The sequence below is a fragment of the Halichoerus grypus genome, chromosome 14 (genome assembly GCF_964656455.1).
Source record: "Halichoerus grypus chromosome 14, mHalGry1.hap1.1, whole genome shotgun sequence".
Taxonomy (NCBI): Eukaryota; Metazoa; Chordata; class Mammalia; order Carnivora; family Phocidae; genus Halichoerus; species Halichoerus grypus.
This window is the reverse complement of record NC_135725.1, coordinates 49806387-49832769: the sequence shown is the minus strand read 5'-3', so window position 1 is coordinate 49832769 and position 26383 is coordinate 49806387. Positions and strand designations below refer to the sequence as shown.

At 37.1% G+C, this 26383-nt stretch overlaps 1 protein-coding gene across 2 annotated transcripts; it reads left to right on the top strand.

Annotated features, from left to right (window-relative positions):
- Nucleotides 1-18538: 18538 nt before the first annotated feature.
- On the top strand, nt 18539-20974 carry IZUMO3 (IZUMO family member 3). Of its 2 annotated transcripts, XM_036082694.2 has the most exons (7): nt 18539-18770; nt 18907-18981; nt 19131-19220; nt 19435-19452; nt 19917-19997; nt 20429-20519; nt 20845-20974. In XM_036082694.2, the coding sequence occupies exons 1-7, from the start codon at nt 18539-18541 to the stop codon at nt 20972-20974; spliced, it is 717 nt and encodes a 238-aa protein (XP_035938587.1). The 2 variants fall into 2 exon arrangements, with proteins under 2 accessions (XP_035938587.1, XP_035938588.1); XM_036082695.2 differs by lacking the exon at nt 19435-19452.
- The last annotated feature ends 5409 nt before the right edge of the window (nt 20975-26383 follow it).

Below are 26383 nucleotides of genomic sequence, written 5' to 3'. Positions count from 1 at the left end.
ACGGGACACATAGATCTCCAGTATAGGTGATGGATATTCTCTAATGGGGGCTTTAAGCCAACTTTTTTGTTGTTATTTTACTTGTTCTTTTATCCTTAAAGAGAGCTTTGGGAGACCCATATCCACCCAAGCCTAAGTTTTTTGTCTTGTTTAATTAAAAGAGAAAACATTTTGAGCACACAATGATGTGAGAAAATAGCTATCAAGTGATTTGTGGAAGGAAATTTTAAACAACAAAGGAGCAAGCTTACAGACTCATGGAATTACTCCTTTTCAGTGAACTCTGGAGAAAACAGACTACAAGAGAATTGCTGGGGCTGCCAATTTGACCTTATGCCAAAGTGGTGAGATCCTGTTTTAAAGTAGCCCAGCATTTTCTTTAGCTTCAAGTGAGATTGTTAACACTCACTTCAGGCCTAACTTCACTTCCTGACAAAGAGAGGATCAAAACACGAGAAAAAGTAAAATTTCCAAATTTCCCAACAATGTGGAGCAACCAAAGGTTCAGTCTCCTCTGCCCCTCACTTCCTATGTAATAACCTTCATCCTAACCCACCAAAAAAAACTTTTCCAAAAAAAAAAAGAAAAAAGAAACCCAAAGTTTAATCTTATTGACCCCAAGCTATGTTTTTGTTGTTGATATCCATTTGTTTTTAGTAAAGATAATGAAAATTTCTCCCTAAGGAAAAACATGCCTCAAAAAAATCAGAAAAAAGAACTTAGAATGAGGAGATCATTTCATCCTGAATAAATAAACTTAAATTGAAAATACTAGAACTTTTCTGGGGAATATGCAAGTTTTATTACTTAATGGTAGACTTATATTTTTCATATGAACTCAACAGAGATCAGGGGGAAAAAAGTAAGTCTAAGTTTCCTCTCATCCCACCCTGCATTCACAATGATGAAAAGATCTTTTGTATCTCGTATATCCTCTCCCTTCATCCTACTCAGTTGGAGAGGTCAGAATGAATGGACATGACCAACCATATCTTGGTCAACTTCCTACCAAGTTTCACATATGATAGCTCATTCAGTCCTCGCAGCAATGATATGAGGTAGTTGACCAGAGATCATGCTAAAGTGGTGGTATATACTGATATATTTTATACAGAGGGAGACAGCAGAAATCCAGGAGCCCTGGAACAGTTTGGTCCATAAGCAAACTGCTTTCCACAGGGGAAACATAAACATAAACATTCAAGAGAGTGAATAATATAAGAGTATTTTATTTCTAGCTGATCTTTGGCTCCATACTCCAGGATATTCCTTGGGGTGACTTGAACTAGCCCCATGTAGGAAGGCATTTTTGCCTAGACCAGATGTAGTGAAAGAACAAGCCAGAAAGTTTTTCTGTAATCCTGGATCTTAACTGTCTTTATACTTTTCCAGCATTTTGGAGTTGTATCAGGTCCCCTTACCTACATATTTAAAAGCACAAAAAAATGCAGAGAGTCAAAGATGTCTGGACTTCTATCCAGGAAGAACTGGGTGCTTCTCTGGCTCACCTCCCCACCCTCTCAGAAGTAAGAAGAGGAAGAAAGAGGACAATGACTGTGCCATTTCTAAGAAAGACTTTTTACCTCCAGCTTCATAAAAAAGAGGATTAGAAAAGTCACAATCCCATATGACCTCAACTTTAACTCTTTCCATTAACACAATAATGAGTAAAATAACTTCAAACTTATTTTAGCAAAATATCTCAGATTATTTTTACTACCAGCAACATAATTGCTAGAATGCTGAAATTAAGAGAACTCATTGGGAGGATATCCCAGTGTCACACAAACACATAGCCAAGACCCATGAAAGATGGAACTTGGTGGTTTTCCAGTATCCCAATACTACACAAGGCCTTTCATGGTAGGACTTTCCTACATTCACACTTTAGCATTTTTTCCCAAATACATAGAATTTTTTGGACCACTCCAAATGTGCACTATGTACTTCCAGACATTGCACTAACACTTTTCCTTTCCTTCTCTGTTTTCTGTCTTTCCTAATCCTAATTCATCTTTCAAGCATCAAGACTCAGATTGTGTCACTTATTCAGAAAGTCTTCCGTGACACTCCACCTCCAATGTCCTTTCTCTTGTTCAAGTATCACCATGTGTATGCCTCTATTATATAATAATAAACACCAATATGAACAATAATGCTGGCTAACCTATTATATGCCAGACATTGTGATAGTTTATTGAATCATTTTATCTATACAACATCTTTTTGTCTCGATTACTAATGGTATACCACAGATGTTGAATGACCATCCAAGGCTATATAGCCTTAAATGATACAATTTAGACTCCCAATCCAGTTGTAGCATCAGACTCCTGAGCTGAGACTGCTAACTACTATGCTATATTCCCATTTATCACTAGTTACTATATTTTTCTGTCTCTCTCCACTAAATTTTAATCAACTTAAATGTACTATCTGTATCTTTGATATTTGGATTCCCAACAGCTTTTATAGTTTTATACTTACCTTGACCAATAGATGGGTCATTAAAATGTGAAATAAAGCAGCACATAAATAATGTTCTATTTCTTGAGATATCTAGTATTTCAACTCTTCCATTACTGAATGCTGGAGGAAAATGTTGAGAACCAAAGTGAAATAACTCAGGCAATGGCAGAAAGATCCAGTTATCAAGACTCATATGTAGAAGACTAGCTTAAGAACTTCCTTTGTGCTCATCACTCTGTATGTTGACACAGCAGGACACTCAAGAACCCCAAACACTGGACCTGGGCTCATACAGTCCTCACCCCTGATTCTTTCCCATCCTCCATTCACAGCTGTTTAAGAGAATGGTTGTTAAAGAAATAAAAATATATTACCAGACCTAGTGAGATGGAATGGATTCTACCATACTGGCTTCAAGCTCCTGCATGACATAAAACAGGAGCTTAACCACAACCATTTCTGGAGTGGCAACAGAAAAATCTCTCTAGTGAAAGATCATTTCTGAACATTTACCACTACTTCATGACTATCTTAAAGCTGATTAACCCAAAACTGGGTGGCCTTTGAGTTACACAGACCTGGAAATACAGCAAGTAATGCAAAGCAACCTTAAGTATATGCCAGCAACCATGCAAGATGTTTCAACTGCACCACAAAATTATACAAGAATCACTCAAATGTAAACACTTGGTGATTTTCTATGTAATTTTTCTGTGCAATTCTTAGAATGTCACATAAGGTAGGCAGAATTGCTCTTGGGCAAATTTTTGGGAAATTCTTCTAACGTTTCTAAGTAGAATTCAGTAGAATCATTGACAAGAGTGTGCACTTTTCACCCACTGTGTAATCCTGGATAAGTAATTTCATTCATTTATGCACACAGATGTGCATGTATGTATTATCTTTCTCTCTCACTAGAAAGTAAGCTTCTTGAGGGCTTGGATTTGGGGAGTTTTGTTCATGGCTCTAACCTAGTGTTTAGAACAATAATTACAACCTCAGTAGGTACTCTAAATATTTAACAAAAGACAGCTCACCTGTCGGGAAAAGTGAAGGTATGAAATAAATAAATTGCTAGATAAAGGATAGGAAATACGAGGGCCAAAAGGAGTGAAAGCCAGAGTCAGTGTTAAGATTGGGTCCAAAACCGGGACCTATTAACAGAGAGAATCAAAATTCGGAGCTTGAGAAGACAAGAAATCAAAGCAGTCATATATTTCTATGTAGGGAATTAGGGCACTCTAATCTATTTCTGGTGGGCAGCATCTTGACATCAGCAGATGTTCCAGTGTGGCAGATGTGTTTGCCTGGTCCCACTGCAGGCTATCTGAAGTGATCAGCATCTGACCAAGCTGATAATATAAGACCAATATTTGAGTCGTGTCATTTCAGTACGGACACTCAATGACTATACTTTTTTGTAATTGTCAATTCCTAATTGAAATTACAACATGTGGCCCGTTTCCTAATAGAATCAGTTAGAGGTTTTTTACATTAAAAAATCTTCAGGTTTCTTCATTCCACATCCCTACAAATAACAATTCTATTTTTTCCTATCCTTTCAATTAAACTTTTGAAAGAGTTATCTCTTGTTTTTATTTATTTTTCATCTCAATTCACCCTACTCTGACATCTGACCCTGTAATTCCACAGAAACAACCCTTGCTAAGATCACCCTTAACCTTATATCAGGATTCCTCCATGTAATTAAATTCAAGAGGCAACTTTCAATTTTTGTCTCATATGACTTATATTGGACAAGTTTAACCATTCTCTTCTTTTTCACAGGCACTTTTTTCTCGATACACATAATAAAAGGTTTTTTGGTTTTCTTCATTATCCATCTGGTTAATTTTCTTCTGTTTCTTTCAAAGGCCCATCTTTTACCTCACCATTAAAGGATAGTATTCCTCCAAGCTAAATCTTACTTCCTTTTTCTGTTTTGCTCTATATTTTCTCAGAGGGCAATTTCATCCACTCCCATGATTTCAATTACCACCTAACCAGTACTGACTCCTAATTTTATCTGAAGTCAGACCTTTCCTCTGACTCTAGACCCATACTTCTAAAAGCCTACTTAACATCTCTATTTGGATGTTTAAAAGGACCTAAAATTCAAGACATCCAAAATGACTCAGAATAGTAACAGTAACTTACTAAGCTCTTGCTCTGTGCCACATAACGCACTAAGTTAGCTAATATCATCATAATCCTCATTTCATAGATGAGAAAAATGAGGCATAAAGAATACAAATAAATTGTCTAAGTCCATACAGCTAACCAGTCTCAGATCCAAGAATTAAATCCAGGCCTCCTGGGTGCAGAGATGGATTTCTTAGCCACTATACTACAATGCTTCCAAATTCCTGTCTAAACCTGGTCTTTCAGTATTACCCATCTCTGTGGATGGTCCTTTATTGGTAACTTATCAGGGTACAAGAGAAAGAATTTCATTGTTCCCCCACCTCATCTGTCAGGTCAAATACGTTCTACAGTAAGAGCGTAGAGACAGTTTTCCCCTTACTCCTTTGGAAAAATCTTCAGTTTACTCTGTATCTTATTTGCTCAGTCAAGACACACTAAAAAACATCTAATTTTACTAATTACCAAGGCCCATCTAACAGTTACAAAATCCAAAATATACGACGTCATCTACGTTTATGGCTTCCACTTCTACAGCCCTGGCCCAAGCTAAACATTTTCTCTCATCTTGACTGTTGTTCAGTAGCTTACTGCTTTCCCACCGTACACTCTGGTACCTCTGGAGGATTTCTAAACTAAAGCTTGAGTGATCTTTCCAAACATAAATCTGATCAAATTAGCTGCTGCTTAAGTGACTTCAATGGATACTCCCTTCTCTGAGGCCAGAACCAAAATCTTTAACCGGTCCTGTGGCCATTCTTTCTTTCTGCACACTCATCACATTACTCTCTGCCTTGATTCAATCAGACTTTTTCCAGTTCCTTTAATTAATTATCCTCTTCTTGCTTCTGGGCCTTTGCACATACTCCCTTCTCTATCTGGAACATTCTCTGAAAATTCTTTACCTTAGATAATTCCCATTCATCTTTCAGATCTCAGCTTAAATCTATTTCTATCAGGAGAAAACTCCCTTTAGCAGCCATTATGTCAAGTTCCTTTGCTCTCTTAAAATCAGGTTTTTGTCCTTCAGGGCCTTTATATCCGTTTTAATCATTCATTTCCTTGTGTAATTAGACTGTGACAGGGATTTTGCCTATTTCACTCCCTGCTATATCCCCAGCACCAAGCTCAATACCTGCTTACTTTATAGAAAATTAGATGAATGTTAGTCCAGTGAGTAAAATAACTATGGCAATATGCTTTTTAAGCTATAAAGCTTATTAGTATAATATCCTGTTCATTAAAAAATTCTGTCCTTCAAAAGATACTAGTATTTAGTATCTCAGCATTGTATTAATTAGAAAGATCAAAAATCATTACATAGGTCCATCAATATATTTAAGAAAAATATGAGTGTACAAGTTATGTTTTTGCATACTCATAAATTTTGTTAAGGATGGACTGATTCTTTTAGGTCATAAAATCTTAATAATCCCCACATGGATCAGTCAGTATCATTCTTCCATGACCTCAGATCACACCATCTGTCCCACAAACACATGGCCTGGACCATAGGGAAGACGGAGTGATTCACTTTAAATGGATTAGGACAAAATTAATTTCCCTAACTTGAAAAATCACTGGTTAGCATTAAATCACATCACATTATATACAATATAATAATGTGGCTTTCTGCAGAGGGGTGATGAGATGACAGTGTAGGACAGTGAGAACAACATGAGCCCATGGATCAGACAGATCTGGATTTGAATCTTGCTTCTGCCAAGGACCAACTATACAGCCATGAGAAATCATCTTAACATTCATAAACCTAGCATTCTATCTGCAAAAATGGAAATTTTAAGAACCTTCTTCATAGAATTATAAAGAAGATTAAATAGGATATAAGACCTGAGTTACAACTGAGTTTTTCCAGCAACCAAAAAATTACCCATAGATTTGTTAACTCTAAATTAACCAGTGTTTAGATGTGAGATTGGTTTTATCTCAAGCTCTCAGTTTTCCCCATACTGATAATTTTCCAGTTACACCTTCAACAATAAACATTTTCTATCTAATAATTCCAAAGAGTTTTTGGTCATAATTTGGCAGTCATTTCTTTTCTTTAAATAATCTGACATTTCTCTCTTTTTGCAATATACTACCAACTGCTAACACGAATTACAAATAGTTTATATTTATATTCTTACTAACAAAGTATAGGAATACAGTATGTTTATATTTGATCAAGCAATGGTGGAGATCCTCACTCATTTGGAAATCAAAATTTAAATGGGGAGCAATTTTGTTGTCCTTTCTGTCTGAGGAGTTTTGCATCCTGAAATTAGGAAACTATTTAAAATGCTTTAAAACTATTTCAATGCTTTAGATATATAAGGTAAAATACGTATCTTTTGTACTAAACAAGTCAGTCATATGTCAATATAACTTTTATGTATTTCTTATTATGACCTTACATAAAATCAGCAGTTTCCAGTGGTAAGTAATTACCTCCCAAGTAAGAGTTATCCTCCAATTTAGAAGAAAACCACTTTTTCAACTCAGATGTATCTATCAATTTTCACTTGAAGTTAACTTATTTTCTTCTTTCAGACTGACTTCAAATCAGATTATTTGTCAAATTGAATATTTACAAAGGGACTTTTATTTTTAGTGTAACTCACATTTATGATAACCCAAAAGCTAAAGCTAGTGCAAGGAGTAAGGATAGGACTTAACATATGTGAACAACTTGAAGCAAAACGTAATCTTCTTCACACCCTAGGATAACCTCTGTACCTTCAGAAAACCTAGTAATCTACACATAATTAATACTAAATAAATGGTTTCATGAAGAAAGTGGATGAGGAAGATGAGGATGCTATAAATTAAATGCCAGAATGGTCCTTGCCATAAGTGAATTAGGCTGGATTTGCATAGTTTGTCCTCTGAGGTTACTTATTTCTCCCAAAAGCCTATAGCCAAGAATTGTGATAAGTCTCTCATTCTAAATGGTGTCTGATACTATAGCTCAGTTACTCCTATATCAATTATCTAGTGGAAAATAAAGTTGAATATAGCTTTACAAAGTTTGTTCACCATATTTTGACAATCACTAACCATGAAGTCTTCAAGCCCCATTTGGGAAATTTCATTTTAAGATGAGGAGATTCAGGTGTAGGACTAGGTTATAGATAGGGAATTCAGATATCAAAGTCACAGGGGTAGTAGAGATGAAGCAGAGTTAGTAGGGGGTTGAGGATAGCCCTGGGGAGCGCTTACAGTTAAGAGGTCAAGAAAGAAAGTGCATCCTGCTAAGGAAAATAAAAAGAGCTGGCCAGACAGGAAAGGAGATACAGAACATTGAGAAATCTAAGTTATGCTATTTAATCAAAAGATAGTGACCTTCTCTGCGAACTACTACAGAGGCCAAAAAGATGTGGACTGAGAAGTTCCATAGGATTTTGTACTGAGGACATCATGAAGACATTACTACTCAATTTACATTTTATCAAGTACATTTTATCAAGTACTTTTAAATTTTATCAAGTACTTTTACATGCATTGTTCAGTTTAATTCTCACAACAGAACAGGCTAGATTAGCCTGGTAGTATATTAGAACTTCTACAAATAAAGAACAAAACTTAGACCCACTGATTTGTGCAAGAACTTACAGCTACTAAATGAGAAAGCCAGGAAAAACATGGTTTTATTTGTAATAACAGTAACATTAACATTAAATGTGTACATTTAATAAGTATGAGATACTTCTCATTATCATCTCATTTAATCTTCTCAATGACCTTATGAGTTATGTTTTGTTATTCCCATGTCACGGAACATTTGACTGTTAAGGGTTAAATGCCTTGCCCAAGGTCACATGACTAGTACTTTGAAGGGTATTTTGATGGGACAGTTCTCCTTTTCCAGATTGTCTATCTCAGTTATTTGTCTGATGCTGTGAGGTAGATGTAGCTGATTATTTCATCCTAATTTTAAAAACTCCCCATTTATCTTATCCCACACCTTAAAGACCTTGTCTTTAAAGTCTGATAACATGTTTGGCCTTTTCTTCTACCCGACCAGTATTTCCCAAGTAGAAATTCAGGTCAGAGAACAAGCCTTCAGATTCATGTTAAGCACTGTTATCAAACATTGTTTTATAACTCAACTTGGACACGTGGGACAATGAATTTAACAGTCCGTTGTTAACAAGGGGGCTTGCCCTCTGTTTCATATCCTCCAACACAAACAAAATACTCTTCCCCTTTAGTTTTCATCTCTAAGTCCATTTATCCTTTTGATGGTGTTAGGATTAAATACGCATCAAGATATTTAGTTGATGTGACCTAATTCAGCTAACATTGTGATCTAATCCAGCTAACATTGGAAGTGCACCCAACTTTTGTCCCTCACAGTACACATAAGCTTTGACAAGTAATTTTTTCCTTTTGGAGATCCAAATTCTTTACTTAATAAATTGAGAATATCAAACATTTGTCCATGGGGCTGCTATGAAAATGAAATGGCATAGTACTTCTAAAAGTATCTTACACATATCAGGACTTCATTAAATACTTAAGATCTCCTCCCTGGCTAATACTGTCCATAAATTCACAAGAAAAAATTTTGTACAAAAATTAGCTTTAAAAAATGGAGCAGTGTTTCTCTATTAGTAATTTATTATATCATAGTTTCTTTCTTTGAGTATATTATTAAAAATAGAAATTATTTGTTCATTGTTAAGACTCACTAAAAATTCTATTTTAGCCTCAGCACAATCAAGTGACTCCACTGTTTCCCTATCATATTAAAAGAGAGGTTTTAATTTGATCACACAGTTATCTTGGATTTTTCTTTCCCTTTAATTTTAGCTCTTAAGCTCACTGCCTAGATGGCTAGTAACTGTTATAGAACCAGAGATGTGGCTCTGCAAATTTTACTGGCATAATACTTAGCTAATATATGTTGCAAGTTTTACTGGCGTAGATCTGATAATTGGAATGAGTGCTTAAGTCAATACCACATTTTGTTTAATTACTTAACCTTTACCTCTGCAGCCAACACATGTCTTCAACAATTAAACCGTCTTTTCCAAATTATCAACCCCCTGAGCTCCTGCCCACCAGATGTACCTTGGAAAGCAGAGTTATATATTCAAATTTGTCAATTCCTCCCTCAAGAGTCCTGGTATGCATACTCCCTTTTTCCAAAACTTCAATTAGCGTCTAAGAGCACACTTTGAGTAATGCTAATTTAGAATGCTCTACCTTCAAAAAATGACATTAACCTTGAAACCTTTGTTATTTTGTGGGGATTTTATATGCGCACATAACTGAAAACTCCAGAGAAGGAGGGCAGGTTCCCCATAAAGCTTGATCTTAATAGTTCAAAGGGTATTACCAAGACCCAGTTTCTCCAGATTCTCTGCTGGTCTCCTGCTGTCTCTACACTATGGACTCTCTGCAGCTACTCAAACAATGGTGGGGGGGTTCTAGGGGGCCGAGAAATGAGCAAAGGGGCCAAAGCCTTCATTTAAAGCATTTGTGGTTTCTATGATGTAAATACTCCCAACGTGGCCACTTCAAGCTACCAACGTGATGTCACGGAAGGCAGAGTAGGTTATACAATCAGCTCTCATGAGCTGTTAAGGGTCAGCTGACCTCTGGCAGTTGCAGTTCCAGTGTTCAGATTTTTTACATCACCAAGTCCTGAGGGACAGCTCGAGTTTCTTCTTAGTAGCTACTGAGGAAAAGGAGGAAATGTCCTTTCCCCGAAATCATCCACTAGTTTTTGACAGTATCTCATTGGTTTCCATACCCATAACTTGATGCAGTTTCTAGGGAATTAAAAATACTAATTAAAAATACTAATTGGCTTAAGCTAGTCCCAGGGTTCACTCTGATCTGTGGACCATACCACTCAAATGTTCATCTGGATAGAACAAGAGTGAAAATCCCATTCAGAAACAAGAGGACTGCTAATTAAAAAAAAAAAAAAAAAATGACATAAAAGAAAAACCATTTAGATCCCACTATCAGCACTATACTACTTGACTGCAAGCTCTATGAAAGTAGAGGCATCTCTATACTCATCTTCCTTTTTACTGACAGCCCTGATAGATGTTCAATAAATACCTGTTGAATGAAAGTTAAGTAGCTGGCACTCAATAGTTTTGACTGGATAAATGTAAAAAGTAACAATTTTTAAGTAGCTTAATCACTAGCCTCTCATTAAAGTTTTCCTTGGATTTTGATACATGGGCTGGTATCAGAACAATAGTTTTGTACATAGTCAGGTGAGAGTGATTTACACCCTCCAAAATGATCCACAGTCATTATATTAAATTCTAGCTCATGTCAGGTTATGCTGAGGGACTAGTATATTTTTCCAGTTTTTACTGAGAATTGACCCATTTCCATGCACCAAATAATGCTGTTATCAGAAAAGAACCTGCCTGAAGCTGGTAATAGGCATTTCACTTACTGCGCCATCCAACTAATGGAGCATGCAGCAGGACTGTACAGTGGGCAGCGATACCTGAGGTTGGGGAAAACAAGGATCAACCAGACAGGCTCTGCTTCAGTGTCGGCAGGTCATTATTGATGAATTTAAGGGTTTTTTCTATATTTGGGTGGGGGGAGCACCTGAAATACTTTAGAAGTAGCAAACAGACAAGCATCTCTCTTTTATTTCCTCTGCATATAGCAGTTTTGCAAATGTTAAAATAGCTACTCAATTGTTTTCTCCCTAGTGTCCTGTGTATTCTGTGGACTATGTGGAGATTAATAGCAGCCTGCAATAATCTGTTGTCCTTTGTGGAAAAAACTATGCTGCTGTTTCTGGAAAGAAATAATTGGTACGTAGCTTATAGAGTCAACGTCTGAATTTAATGGAGCATAAAGGGGTGGTATTTCTCATGAAGGAGGCATATTATCCGTTTAAACAGCTTTCAGTCTTGCACATAAATTAGGCCTTCAACAAGCTTTGGAAAAAGAGAAACCACAGAGTAATGAATTAACATGCTTGCATATTCCTAACAAAGAAACCATCTCTTTTGAAAAGAAGAGAAAGCTCCAGTGTCTCTGCTACATTTGGAAATCTGAAATTAATTATCGACTTTTCCGTATTGTTTGCAGCCACTTTGTTTGCCCATTTATTGTAAAATGTATATATGGTAATTGTTTTACAGGAGCTCATAAAATTCAGACTGCAAATGAGATAATGTATGACCAATTTATTGCATATGCCCTTCAGACACAGAGCTACACCTGGCATAAATGAGAAGTGGTCAATGCAACTTTGTCAAGGTCTTTTCTTACAGCACCAGGGCAAGAAAATGAAATGGTGAAATTCTCATGTAGCTGCAACTGAAAAACAGTTTATATTTTTCTCTCAAATAGTCCCCGTGCCATTTAAAAAACTGGGGTGGTTTCTAGAATCTATTTTGGTGACTATGTTAAAAATGGCAGTAATTTCTGGAGTACGAAACTTGATAAATTCTTTTCCCATCTAGTATATATAGTACCATAACTTCCATTCTTTGAAGAACTGACCATACATCAGTTATTAAGCTTGCAATAAATTTAAGGAAAAATGAATATGAAATATACTTCTCAAGTTACATTCTCCATATATCATAGCAGCTGTGTCAGCTAGGAGGAACCTCATTCAGTCAAGCCCAAACCACTAGGCAAGACTGCCCAACACTGACAGAGGTGACCAATAATCTCCTCCAGGAATGGAGATTCTACACCTACTATGACAGCTTGTTCCAAGAGTTAACATCAATAACCCATTCCACTAAGATCTTTTTTCCTCCACTGAATTGAAACCATTCTGCCTCAGAGTTGACTGATTCAGTTTTGTCCTATGTCATTATGAGGTAAATAGGGAGAGAGTATATTTTGTTGAGACTCTTTTACAAAAGACCCTGCAAGATATGATGAAATTTGATCTAACTTCCAACGAACTGATTAGTAACCTAATATAGCTATAGTGCTTAAAGAGGATTGTATTTAAGCAGAAAATATTTACTTAGCATGTTAGAGAAAATCAAAAAGAAACTCAGTCATCTCAAGACAAGGTAACAAAGAACTTTCCAAATACAGAAAGCTCCAAATGTAAAATTTTATATTAATTAAAGTTAGTATAATGCAAAGGAATTATCAACAATAAGATCATTTATTAAAGGGTGGTGACCATGAAGTTCACATTCAACTAAGACTTTCTTCCTTGACTTGATACCTTGAAGAGAAATCTGTTCCTACGAGGACCAGAATTACAACTGAATGTAGCGCCGTGCACTACACCACAGTGTCTCACCCACGAAGTGCTGGTTTTGCAGAAATAGGGCAATTCACTATGCACAGGAGCAGGGCATTCGTTTTGGGGGTTTTGTGGGGTTTTTTTTCCGCTTTTTGTTTTTGTTTTTGGCTAATAAAGGACAAGAGAGAGTTTAGCAGTTAAAAGAATGTATGTGGGGAATCAGTCAAAATGAGGTTAAGAATTCAAGCTGCCCCACCTGAGAACTGTGTAATCTCCTGCAGAATCCTTAACTACTCAGTCTCCGTTCTCTCCTCTAAATGGCAACGATAGTACCAACCAACCTCTTAGTATGAGGATTTTATAAGATCATGCATGTAATGAATATAAAACACTATTTCATTGCAGACTATGTGTTCAATGACATCACTTGTTATTGGCTCTTGTGTTCTTAGAGTTGTTATGTTGTTGTTGTCTTTTAATTTCCTTTGAAGGGAGGAAAGAAGTAATACTGTATTTGCCTGGTATTTATTTAAGGTAAACTAGTTTAACATCTGTGCCTTTTTATACATGGTATTAAAGAAAACTGAGTACTGCAATTGACAGGCAAACAAGCTACAGTAGAATATAAATATTCTTTCAATCTTTTATTCAAGTAATTAAAGAGGAGGGAAAAAAAGAATTGGGTGTGGAAGAAATATTAAAAGTTACTGAGGATTATAAACTCCACTTATTTTAAAAATAAACTAATAGGAAATAAGAAACCCTTTTTCCTTTCTTGAAAAATAATTTCCTTTAGGAAATTCTTACTAATTTGAGGGAACGATGATTGTACCTTGGATTAAGTCTACTCAAGAAACGTTTTGGTATTTTGGAAACATAGGACTATGAAAGCAGACAAACTTGTGTTACTGCCAATCTTTCCCTTACTGGGTGGGTGAACTTTGCCACTTCCCTTAGTGTCTCTGAACATCAGGCTCATATTCTGCAAACTGGAAATAGGCAATGCAACCTTGTCTTGAGAATTAAGTATTACGATGTTTATGTTGCAAGGTCACACATTTATTTACACTCTTCTCAGATATACAAAGGAGACAGCTTCATCGTGTTCTGTAACTGGTCTGTGTTTTCTCTGAGCTCCTTCACTTCTCACCTCACAAGAGAGCAAAGAAAAAAAGCAGTAACAGCAGAATATGATAAATTCAATCCCACCCAATATTTAAACACTTTTTTTTTTTTTGGTAACTAAATACCTTTTGGAAAAATCATTCTTTTGTATTTCCTTCCCATTCCCTGCTTCCTTCCAAAATGGGATATAGGAATGGAAAGATTGGGGGGGCTATGTCAATTCATGGATACCCCCATAGTTGAAGGGACACTTAGATATATAGAGGAAAGTTTTCCCCTGACAGCAGCGCTTTCCCAGGAGATAGGGCAACTGTTATGTTTTACTCCATCTGGCTCTAACTCCCTAAAACTGATAAGGAACCATGAACATTGAGTAACTCTGAGATGCTAGACCTCCCTTGGGCCTAAGAAAACACTGTCTTAATCACTGAAAAATCAGGCTGGTGTTAACTACCAATCCAACTATGATTTCAATCCACCGTATCAAGCATACTAAAATGGTAGTAAGTACAATCACCTTGAACTTTTCCTATTTAAAACTGCTGCCTTTTCCTCTTCAGTAAATTATCCAGTGGATTTCTTCACTAATAATATGTGTTCTCTTGAATGACTTTTTTTTAAAGTTGAGTATATTTGTTTTATTCTTTGCTAATGTGTTGGTATCTTCTAAGGCGAGTTTGGTACCACCCCATCTCTGAATCTTCTATTTTCTGGGAAACTGCATGCGGAGCACTTTGGGCCTGTTCTCTATTTCTTTGGAGTCTCGCGGTCTTTCCTGACAATTTGGCCCCATCAAGTTCTTGGGGCTTGCTGCAGATGCTTTTTCCTTTCCTGACCTAGTGGTTTGCTCTCCATCTTTCAGACCGGCTCCCACTACTGGAAGCCTTGACGATACACACTGGCACGTTTCCCAGTCAGATCCTGAGCTCACTTGCACATCCTTGCCTAGCAGGCAGCTGGTGGAAGCAGAGTGGTGCTTCCACAGCACAGGGTACGAGCATGGTCTCCAGAGTGGCTTCTATTAGCCGATCCTGACAGGTCTACTATTGTTCCTCAGGTACAGTTGTCACATGTGAGTAACTGGCGTAGCCTTGGTGGTTCCTCGAGGATGCAGGACAGAAGCTACTCTTTCCTGTAGTATACCCTTTAACCTAACTAATATAATCTCCCCTTCTGGGACCCTAGTCTAGAGAGAAGAGGTTATGACCTACATCTTTGGCCATTGTCTCCCCTGTTCTTCCCATCCCTACCGAATGGATCAGCTTTTCTTCTCATTTAAATGCTTTCCTAACAGAGAGAGAGCGATTCCTTCTAAGTCTTCCGAGCTCCAACCTTATGACTTCTCAAGAATGAGTGGACTATAGGGAGAAAAACTGGCTTAATGACAATGGAATATAAATGGACAGGCATACAGAAAATATTAAAATCACTTTACATGTGAAAGATCTGGACTATAGCAATTATTTCAACATTTAAATTATGATTATTATGCTGCCTAGATGGATAGCTTAATAACATGGCCAGATACCAAGTATGGGTTTCCTAGTCCCAGATTATAGTCAGGAAATAATTTAATCTCACTTGACTACAAGGGGTATCTGGATTATTTGCCAAACTTCTAGGGCATCCATTGAAGTGCTACTGATGGGGAAACCATGCAGCAGGGCTCGGCTGGGAAAAGTAATCCACAAGAAAAGAGCTACAAGAAGCTTAAGCCACAAAGATTCATTATTGTTATTTTTTTGTATGGATCTGGGAATCAGATTTGCTATGGATTGAGGGAAAATTATTGTTAAGAAGCTTCTTGCTCTTCTTTATGAGACTTGTTTTTTAGATTTTTAAACCTCAGTGTATCATTTGATTTGTAGTAAAGGCCAAATGGTACAAAACAACTGATTCTAGCCCTTAAGAGGGACTAAATATTAGGACTAATTGTTTTGTAGAAAAAGAACATATACAACATATACTCTATCTGTGAATAACCCAGGAATCTTATCTAAGAATTACAAATGAATAAAAAAAAAAAGAAAAAAGAATTACAAATGAATAAATATATATTTGGTAAAATATTATGCATGCATGTGCTACTATATACCTGTTATACTCTTTTAAGCAAATAAAGAGTTTGGTTAGCTATTCCACAAATACGCACTGACTATAAATCATATCCCCTCCATGCCAATCCAAACCAAATATTAGCATAATCAACGAAGGATCTGAGTATTAGCCTTTTGCCTCCTAGATACAAGTATCGTTATTTTAATTAAGTAATGTGATCATTATATTATCAGTCGATTTCCAGATGGCTCTTCTTTTCCAAATTTCAAATAGTTGATATCTACTGAATTTAAAGAACTAGCCCAGGATAATTGTAGTTATTTTCTTATATGTCATCCATTCCATCATCAGTACTTTCAGGATGCTTCTCCTAAAGCATCTTGAATATTGCTGGGTTTCTCACTTCCCACCATGTATTTGTTAACTGCTGTTTCTAGTGTCCTAGATCCAGCTTCTGTAGAAGAAATTCCTCCAGATTTAGTGCTTCTCAGTCTTCCTATAGAAGGTACAAACTGTGTGTACCTCTGCCTTTATCATCAGCTCATGCTATTATTATCCGTTTACTGTTTCCTCCATGAGGGTGCTATTTCCTCCATTATTTTCCTTCTTATATGTCCCCTTCAATTACAAGTTCTGTCTTTTTAGAAAGTGGCTTGCTATTTTCAGTCTTCCCAAGACTGTCCGAAAGTTGAATCATTTTTTCTAGCATCCTAAAAATCCTGGACTGAAAATTAAGTGGGAAGAATGAGGCAAGGATAAATATAGTAGAGCACATGGTCTGGGTCAAGATAATGTGCCACCAAACAGAATTAGTAATATACCATCACGTTCTCTTTAAGTATCCAAGCTGAAAGTAAAAGTATGTACTGTTAACTGGAAAACATCTCATCTATAATGTGTATTTTCCCTTAAAGAACAGTTTTTCCTCATACCTGGCTACCTGCCTGCCAAGTCTTAGCCCCTTTTAGTCTCCAACTTCAGTTTCCAGAGTTAGTTTAATCCCATTATCTCAAATGCCTTCAGACCTCAGCATGTGCAAATCTTTTGGAGGATCATCTAAAGATGAGATCATCTAGCTAAGGGAAATTAAAATCAGAGTAGAGGTGTGGATTTGGATCATCAGAGGATTTGAATTGCTTCCTCCCCTTGCAATCATCTGATTTATCAAATTCCAAGAAATCATTTTCTGCATTATCCCAGAAAATGTTGACAGGCAGTGAATAAAGTATATAGAATTTGGAATCAGACAGACCTGAGTTCAAATCCTAATTCCATGACTACTAAATTCTTTTGTAGAAAGGACACATTTCTGAGCCTCAGAGCCTTATCTATAAAATTGGGATAATTTCTCAAAGTATTGCTGTGCCATCAGGACTTGCAATAATCTATCACAAGTGTTTAGCACATCCCATATGTGGCACATGGTAGGCATATAATTAGTAGTAGTTCTTTGTACTTCCCTCACAACTTTTCACTCCCTAACTTTCCCATACCTTAGGCTCTCAATTCTACCACTAACCTTTTAAGATCCCAGGGTTCCCTGGTTTCCAGGAGGTCACAGACATACAAGCAATATAACAGAGAAGATGTTACTGGTATCCTGCAAAGTCTGTAAAGCAACCTTAATTTCTTCAAATGACAAAGAACATTCTTATTCAAAGAGCCCTAAGCTGAACCGTGTATCTGGGCTCCTTCCACGGTGGCCTGAGACAGCAGCCCATGGTAACTGTGCTTGTTTTCTAACATGCCTCACATCTCGTCCTTAGTACTTGTAAGATGCACCCACTAATGAACCCTGGGTGTTACTGGAGTCTCACTTATCACCATATATTCCTCAATGGTTGTTTCTGGTGTCCCTGCTTCAGACTCCTTATAAGAAGAATGATATAAGAAGGTTATATAGCATGGCTGGGAAATCATCCTACAGACAAAGATAGCCTAAATTTCTGAGAAGTGATCAATTACATCAAAATTATCATCAATGATATCAATTACATCTAGACACCCATGACTAATTTTCAACAATACTGCTACCATCAGGGACGGGGACCCCAAGCAACTAAATAGTCCAGATTTTCCTCACCTCCTCTATAGCAGTAGAATTTTGGGTAAGCAGTCTCTAAGGTCCTATGTGATCTCTTTCTTGAGACACTACTCCTATGGTCAGGAAGGATGTAAGAATTTACTGAAGACACAAGTAAAGGAGAAACCAGAAGAAAACCTTTTTCTGAGGTATGTCTCTGCATGGAACTTTGCTTGTCTGAGCTCAAGATTTCTCTCTCTCTCTGTGTTCTACACTCAGAACTCAGGTATCTGCTTCCCAACTGGCAGTTCCCTCCCTCTTTCTGGAATGAAGGATAAAAGTCAGAAAACAACTGAAGATCCTTAGGGAAATGAAATTGCCTAGAAGTGGGATGGAAATGGAGGGGAAGGTGAAGTCAGCCTATCCAGGACAAACCTCTTATTCCTGGATTTTTGAAGAAAAGGGAACTAGGTGAACTAGTTGCCGGGACAACCGGCTGTTGGGGCAAGGAAATGGGAGACCTGTGGTTGCTCCTGCTCCTGCCCCTGTCCCTGGCAGCCTTCCATGGGGTCAAAGGCTGCTTGGAATGTGACCCCAAATTCACAGAAGATATTAGGTCCTTGCTGGCAAAGATGGTACCCTCAGAAGTCCCCGGCCGAGTTCATCTGCTTGAACGGCAGATTAAGGAGATGACCCATTTAAGCTTCAAGGTCTCCCGCAGGGACAAGATGCTTCGGGTGTTGGGTGAGGGAAGTTTGAGTCCCTGAGAGTTTTGTGGGTTAAAGGGAGAAGGGGAGGCAGGGAAGAGTGCACTTGGGTCCACATAATTTCCTCCATAGATGTAATTATTCCCCTACATGTACCTTTTACTCCTCTCTAGCTGTTCATAAGGTTATCAAGTTGAGAATATGGCTGAAGAATGAGCTTTATAAACTGGGCAATGAAACATGGAAAGGTGAGATACTGTTTCAGTGATAAAAGACTGTATTGCCCAAGCAAGTATAAGGAAAATTCCCTTGGAAAAACAAGGCAAAACAATTAGGATTAAATTCTGAAGGGAAAGGCTACCCCCTAGTTTCTGATGTCCATTCCACCCCCTCTTAGGTGCCTTTATCCTTCAAGGCAAGCTTCTCGATGTCCGCCAAAACCTGGAATCCAAACTGAAAGAGATATTAAAGAACTTCTCTGAAGTTGGTAATAAAAGATGTCTATCTAACAACACTGAAATTATGTGAAAGGAATAGGAAACGAGGGTGAGAGGAGGAAGGTGGTTTCATATTACAGTTATTTAGAATGGATGGAGGGGTGGCTGGCACGTCATGGCTAACCAAATGAAGACTATTGGGTATAAATATGGCAAACTCTAAGTTGATTATAGGCTCATTAGAACTTTCTGATTCTCTTTTAGCTTGTTCTGAAGATTGCGGTGAGTACAGTACCAGGGACACCTTAAGAATTCCCTCCATATTTTCCCATCTCATTTGCTCTATATGGCCATCTCTCTCCCACCTGTCACACTGAGAACCCAGTTCCTAGAGTTGGGATTATGGGGGTGGGAATGTCAATCAGACCTGACAACAAAATGTATCTCATGAAATCTCAAACACAAAGAGTTTAGAGGTGCTTAGAGGCCTTCTAAAGTATAGCTTATAGCCCATAGGACCAATATACGCTGAGGCATCATTTTTCCCACTTCTTCCCCAGAGATCTGACTTAAGTTACAGAAGGTTTTGACCCATCAAGAAATTTGATTGCTAGGGGAAGAAGAAATTCACAGCAATGTAACATTAAGAGTCCTGGAAATGCCTGAGATCTAATCCATACTTGATGTCTGAGCTAAGAAAACTCCATGCCATGGCCCCCTTCCATTATTTTTCTTCTCTTTATCAGTCGTGACTGAAGGTCCTATCCTGGATTGTTGGACCTGTCTTCGCATCACCTCCCGATGCTTCAGAGGAGAGTATTGTGGAGGTAACAAAGATTGTAGTATGGCATTTGGAGGGGCCAGGGATCAAGGTACTGAGTTGTCCATTCATTTATTCTACAAATATTTGGTGAGCACCTTTTATGCAGATAATGCTAATGTCACAAATCAGAGTTAAATTATTGGGCAAAATTTGTACCAGGATGAATTAATGGGCACTGGATCAACCGAAGGGCTGAGAAATGGAAAGACCAGACTAAAGGTGGAGAAATTAGGCTAGGGGCAGTAGGGCAAACATTTTGTAGAGCCTAAGGATCTCAGAGTAATAAAGATCAGAATAACTAGTAAACAGTGATGGAAGTGGTGAACAGAGCAAATTATCTGATGTTAAAGAGAGTCATCTATTATGGATCAAGTTCTCAAGTTAGTATTTTTCCTCTCCCAAACTCATTTTCTATTTTCCTCTTTCTCCCTCCAGAAGAGGATTCAAAGAAAGCTGAGAGTCGAGAGATTGCACTATTTCTGATATTGCTAACAGAAGTTGTGATATTGGGAAGTGCTTTGTTACTGTGAGTTTTCCTCCCTCCACACACACACTGGGTCAAGCATTCCTTCGTCAAGGAGACTGCCCAACCTCCCCCCGCCCCTCCAATGGCAATAAGGGGAAAAAAGTCATTTCAAAGTTTGGGATACAATACTGACAGGAATAAAATGGTCAGAAGTTTATGGGATAAAAGTTGAACCACAGGAAATGGAGGAGGTACAATTAAGTATGAGGACAACTACTGGAGCAGTATCCAGAAAAAGAAGGGAAAGAAAACATGATTATGTAATTGTCTTTAAGAGTTGGCCTACTAATACTGAAGTCGGGATTATGTTGTTTCTCTACTCTAGATTCCATATTTGTGTGTCTCATCGGAGGAAAATGAAGGCAATACGGAGTTCATTAAAGAAATATTTGGAGAAGAAACTTGAAGAATTAATGAGGATGACAGATGAGAAGGATGATTTTGGAATCAGATAATAAATACATGGACACAGACAGGAGGTCTTTCACAATTCTCTTAAGTGTTGACCCAGAACGGAAAACTCAGAATTAAGCTGTTTTGTGGTCATAAAGTCGTAGTATTTTAAAACTGAAATAGAGTTTCTCTAATAAAGATCCTTATGCTATCCTGGGGCAATGGAAGCAATGAAAGGGCAAATGATATACCTGGAGTTGTACAGAATGGAATGCTGGTATGTTGCAATGTATATAAAGATAATACACTGCATGATAATAAAAAATGCATGGTTGGTAACTCTCATCAATGGCTCTAATTAGAATATTTCAATTTCTAAGGCTGCTTATTTCTCTTTTTATTTTGTTACTGTTTCCATATTTATATATGGTTCAATGTAGACAATTTCTTTGATAATATGTAACATTTAATCTTCATCATGATATCTCACACACACATCCAAAATATTCATTCTGAGTAGTTGAGAATTGTCCCATTTTCCTCTAAATCTATGTTCCATGACTGAATTGGATATTAATGTCTATTTCTTTGAGTTGTTTGTTGAATTCTTCTTATATGGATGGCAGCCTATGAAGTGCTTTATATCTATAGCTAACTGAATTCTCACAATAATCTCAATACTTGGATAAACTGGATACTTTTAATACAAGTACAAATTACCAGTATTGACACAGGAAGAAAAAATAACCCACAATTGCCAATATTCTTTAAAGAAATTTAAATGGTATGAGCACATGCTTAAGGAAAAGCCTAGAATGAAATACAACATGTTGATTTTGATATCAACCTGGAATGTGAAACTGTGATCTCTTCCCAGATTAAGTGTCTGGTACTTGGTTGTATCCTTTACTAAAGTAGGAAATACAGGAGAACAAGTAAGTTTGACGGAAAAGGCCCAATTTCAGTTTTGAAAATACTAAGTATTGATTTTGTTGCACTATCAAAAACAGATATTCACTGACTGTTTGGATTTACATTTAAGAATATAGTAAGAAGATCAAAGCTAATGAAATGTATTTCAAAGCACTTGAACAAAGCAAGTCGTGACCCTGAAAATATAACTGAGATCATCCAGGTAGAAGGTAGAGAAGAAGTGATGAAGACCAAGGACAGAGTACTACAAATTCCCTCACGATGGTAAAATTAAATATAACTATTTTATATAGTCTTACTCCTTTGAGAGACTTTGAGATGTTGACCTTGTGTTGAATTCCCATCAGTTTTAGGACTATTTTTTTCAAGTGTATGATCCCTCCACCTGAAGAATTTACCGTAATTACTTTATAATATAAATCCAGAGCCTGGTCTTTATCATTTCCAGAATCGCCAGTATGAGGAGGGGCTGGTTGTGTTATGTTTTATGTGTTTGTAATACAATAAAATGAAGATGATCTAATTAAACTATGGGTTCATCTACTAGGAAAGGTCTTGTGGTACTTCTGTTTTCAAATGTAAACATGATACAAAATTAATTGCTTACAATCCTAATTTAAGCTTGAGCTAACAGTTAACATTTGTAAAAAGGATATGTAAAACCGTTTTCCAACAAGCACTCAACCAAAAATTCATTTATAGCAATAGTGAAACAATACAAATCATTTTATTACTGGAACAATCATATTTTAAGAGCTAAAATATACTCCAATGTCCTGATGTCAACACTGCATCCAGTTTAGCTCTAATATTTCTGCAGGATATATAAATCATTAGAATAACGTGTTTCTCTGATAGTCTGAGACTCTGGCACAAATAGTGTAATTTTTTGCAACCCTATCATTCTTGGGGCTACTTTATTAAGAATCAATATTTTCCAAGTTTTTTTTGTCTTTTTTCAGGGGAAAAAAAAAAGGGACAGAGGTGAGGTTTCACTTGGCTTTTACTAAATGAAAATTTAATAATTCATTTTATGTGGAGATAACATTAAAAAGTACTAGCCAATCCAGTTAAGGTACTCAAAACATGTTATTAGAATACAAAAAATAAAAGCTAAATAACGGGATAAAACAATAGCTGGGTAGATACTGGAAGCTTCTTCATTTCCAATTATTAATAGTCTTTCCAACCTTACTCCTTCGCATTCTGTCTCAAAGGGAGGTTGTACCTTCTACCATCTCAGGCAAATGCATTCTTTTGTGATTTATATTTCACAAAATGATTTATTTTTATATTTCCTGAGCTGCAGCTTCTTCTAGAATATTCCTTATTTATCTCCAATCACCTATCTCCCTCTGCTTCAATACTAGATCTTTTCTCTCAGTGTCTATTAATATAAATTAAGGCCTCTTTTCTTTATCCTTTAGCCATTTCTGCCTACCAAATTTCTGCCATGCCAAATTTCTTAAAAGAACATTCTATATCTTTTTATTTCTTCATTTCTAATCTTTCCTCAAATCACCGCATTCTGCTCCTCACCACCATATGGAAATTTTTCTAAGGTTGTCAGTGATCTCTTAATTGTTATATTCAAAGAGTTCTCTTTATTCCTCAAGTTACTTGTCAGTTCTAAGACTTGTCAGAGTGCTAATGGTTTCTTTCTTAAAGCACACCTCTTACATGAGGCAGGTTTTGTTCTTATGTTTGTTCCTATTTTCAAGGTTTTGATCTTATTTTTTAAACCATGTTTTAGTTACTTTGGGAGGGTCTTCTTCCTCCTTTGCCTACTTATTTAGATACTGAGCACCAGAGAATCTACTTCAAATCTTTTCTTTCTTTCATACCTGATGGTATCTCATACAGTCAAGTGATTTCAACTATCATCTAATAATTACATCTCCAAATTCTTAGGCTTTTATTTGCACCCCCTTCCCAAGGCCTCAACCTCTGTTTCTGAATACATACTGGATATATCCATCTAGACATAAAATAACAGCTTTAAACTCATCATGCCTAAAACTGAAGAAAATACGTGTTGAATGCAGACTACGGACAAGGCAATTCACTAAGCATTTTCACAATTATCTTCCCATAAATCTCACAAAATTATTTTCAGCCATTTTTGTACAGACATAGAAAACTGAGGCTAGGCGAGTTTAAGTCACTTCTTCCAAGTGGTTACTTGGTAAGTGGTAGAGCCAGGATTCAAACCCTAAATCTTAAGCTTTTCTACTAGCTGGCAATGGCTCTATGCATACCGTAAATTACCCAGAAGGTAGAAATCTCAACTTATTCTGGAATCCTCTCTCCTCTTCAGCTATCCTAGCCAGTCGGTCTTCAATTAGCATTGATTTTCACTCCTAAATCTTTTAAATCTCCCTGGCTTCTGCCACAGCTGAAGTTTTGCCCTCCTCTCTTAGGGCCTATTGCAATGGCCTTCTAATCAGTCTCTCTGAATCCCGCCTCTCCATAAACCAAATCCATCCTTCCTTTTGCACTCAGAATGATCAGTCTATAAACACAAATTGATTTCAAACTCCTAATTAAAATACTCCAATGGCTCCTCCACTCCTAAAAGAGAAGTGTAAACTCTTTAATACAGTATTTCACACGCCTTCAGTTTTACCATCCCACTCTATACACAATCTCACCCTTGGCCAATTGCCTTCCTAGGCCTTCCCTTCTACTTAGAGTTTGCCAAACACACTGGATTTTTTTCTTACTCCTAGCCATTACTTGCTATATGATTTCCTGTCTTGATTGCCTGGTAATATTCCTTAGCCTTCAAAATGATTGTGATTCAAAACCCACACTTAAAGCCATCTCATCTCATACAGTCTTTCCTGAGATGGTCAGATCAAATTACCCCTAACCTCCAGGATCCACAGTAATTAATATGCTTCAATAGAGCACATCTCACAGAGGACTGTTAGTGGTTTGCACATCTCTTCCCTAGATGTGATCTCCTCAAGGACAGGGACTATGCCATGTTTATCTTCATATTCCCAACAACTAGCAATGTATCACAAAATTTTACATCACTGTAAATATCACTTACTCAAGGAATAATTTCCTGACCCTCCCCCCAACCTTATGTTAGCATTTCCAACTACATTAAATCACTACCCATTCTATTTTTGCTTTGTAGGAATTAAGGGATATTACATAACCATGAATTGAATCGCATTCCAAGAGGTCAGAAATCACATCTGCTGTTTGTGCATAGAGCTCGTTGTAACACCTGACACAGTAAAAAATGAATATTAGTTTAATACAAATATGAATATTAAATGAAGCATTGATGAATCCTGTTATTTAGAATTGAGCATGCCCTAGATATTCTTAATATTACCACATACACTTTGTCTACCAGATTGCCTACTATAGTCTAAGTCTTCATCTTTGAAATCCTTTGCAGCTTGATGTTCAACATTGCTGTGAAATCGTGAAATAAGAGCTACCTTAACATTGTTTGGAGCTAACACATTCCATGGAATTTTAGATCAGAATTCGAATAAATACCAAATTCCCAACTCAAGCGCACAGGTTCCTAGTGACAAACCTAATTCAAGGGCTATGGGGAGTTCTCAGCACCTTCACGTGTATGCCTGGGGAACTTGGCTGACTTTGCCCCACCAGCCTGCCTTACTGCCAACTGGACCAGAAACCTGAAGAAACCCTAAGCTTTCTAGGCATTCTCAGGATTTTTGACATTGATCTAAATCCAGAAATTAGCTCAGAGATCAGGAGACTGAAGCATATCCCCCCTCCCCGAATTACCCTGATTATGGGGATAAGGTGGAAGGTGGATAAGGGGCAGTGAAGATGTTGGCATTTAGATACCTGATGGTCTTAAAAGCGATACACACAGGAAGCTCTGGAACATTACACTGAGCCTTTGCTTTTCCTGACTTCAAGATGCATGTTATTTTTCAACTCACCTAAAAATAGGTTGAATAGCAAGACTGACTAAAAGGATAGCAGCTAAAGTCAGAGGAAGGAAGTAAATATCTCAAGAACAGATGAAGGGCACTTCGCACTCCACTTCATCTCAAGGAGCTTGCCTAACTTCAAGCCCTTGGGTTTGCATTTTCAGATCTAGCACTGCTAACATTGCCAAGTGATTTTATACTTGCATGTACATCTTCCTATTAAAGAGGAAACAAATACAAACTCCTTCCAATCAAAAGGCAGCAATGACAGGTAGGCATATTTGTCTAGCCTTCACTTTGGACAGTCACAGGGCTTTCTGTGAGGCATTACTCTGAGAACACTTCAAGCCTTAAGCTAAGGAGGCTTCATCAATCTGCCTGATGAGGTGGCCCTTCATGATTTCTGCTGAAAGTACTAATAAGCACAGGCTCTTCAGGATTCAGAATTCACATTTTCTCTTTCATCCATACTCTCTTTATCTTACTAACAGTGTCAGAGAACGTTCAACAAGATTTTCTAGGGAATAAAACACTTCCTGGTTGTCTCTTTGTCACTTTGGAAATCTATGTGAATAATACTTTCAAGCCAACAAGACATCATTCATT

What these genes read in the sequence shown, in the direction of transcription:
- IZUMO3 (XM_036082694.2), top strand. Translation starts at nt 18,539, where the DNA reads ATGGGAGACCTGTGGTTGCTCCTGCTCCTGCCCCTGTCCCTGGCAGCC. An exon ending in CAAGATGCTTCGGGTGTTGG is followed by an intron (nt 18,771 to 18,906) that starts GTGAGGGAAGTT and finishes ACTCCTCTCTAG; the next exon opens with CTGTTCATAAGGTTATCAAG. An exon ending in GGGCAATGAAACATGGAAAG is followed by an intron (nt 18,982 to 19,130) that starts GTGAGATACTGT and finishes ACCCCCTCTTAG; the next exon opens with GTGCCTTTATCCTTCAAGGC.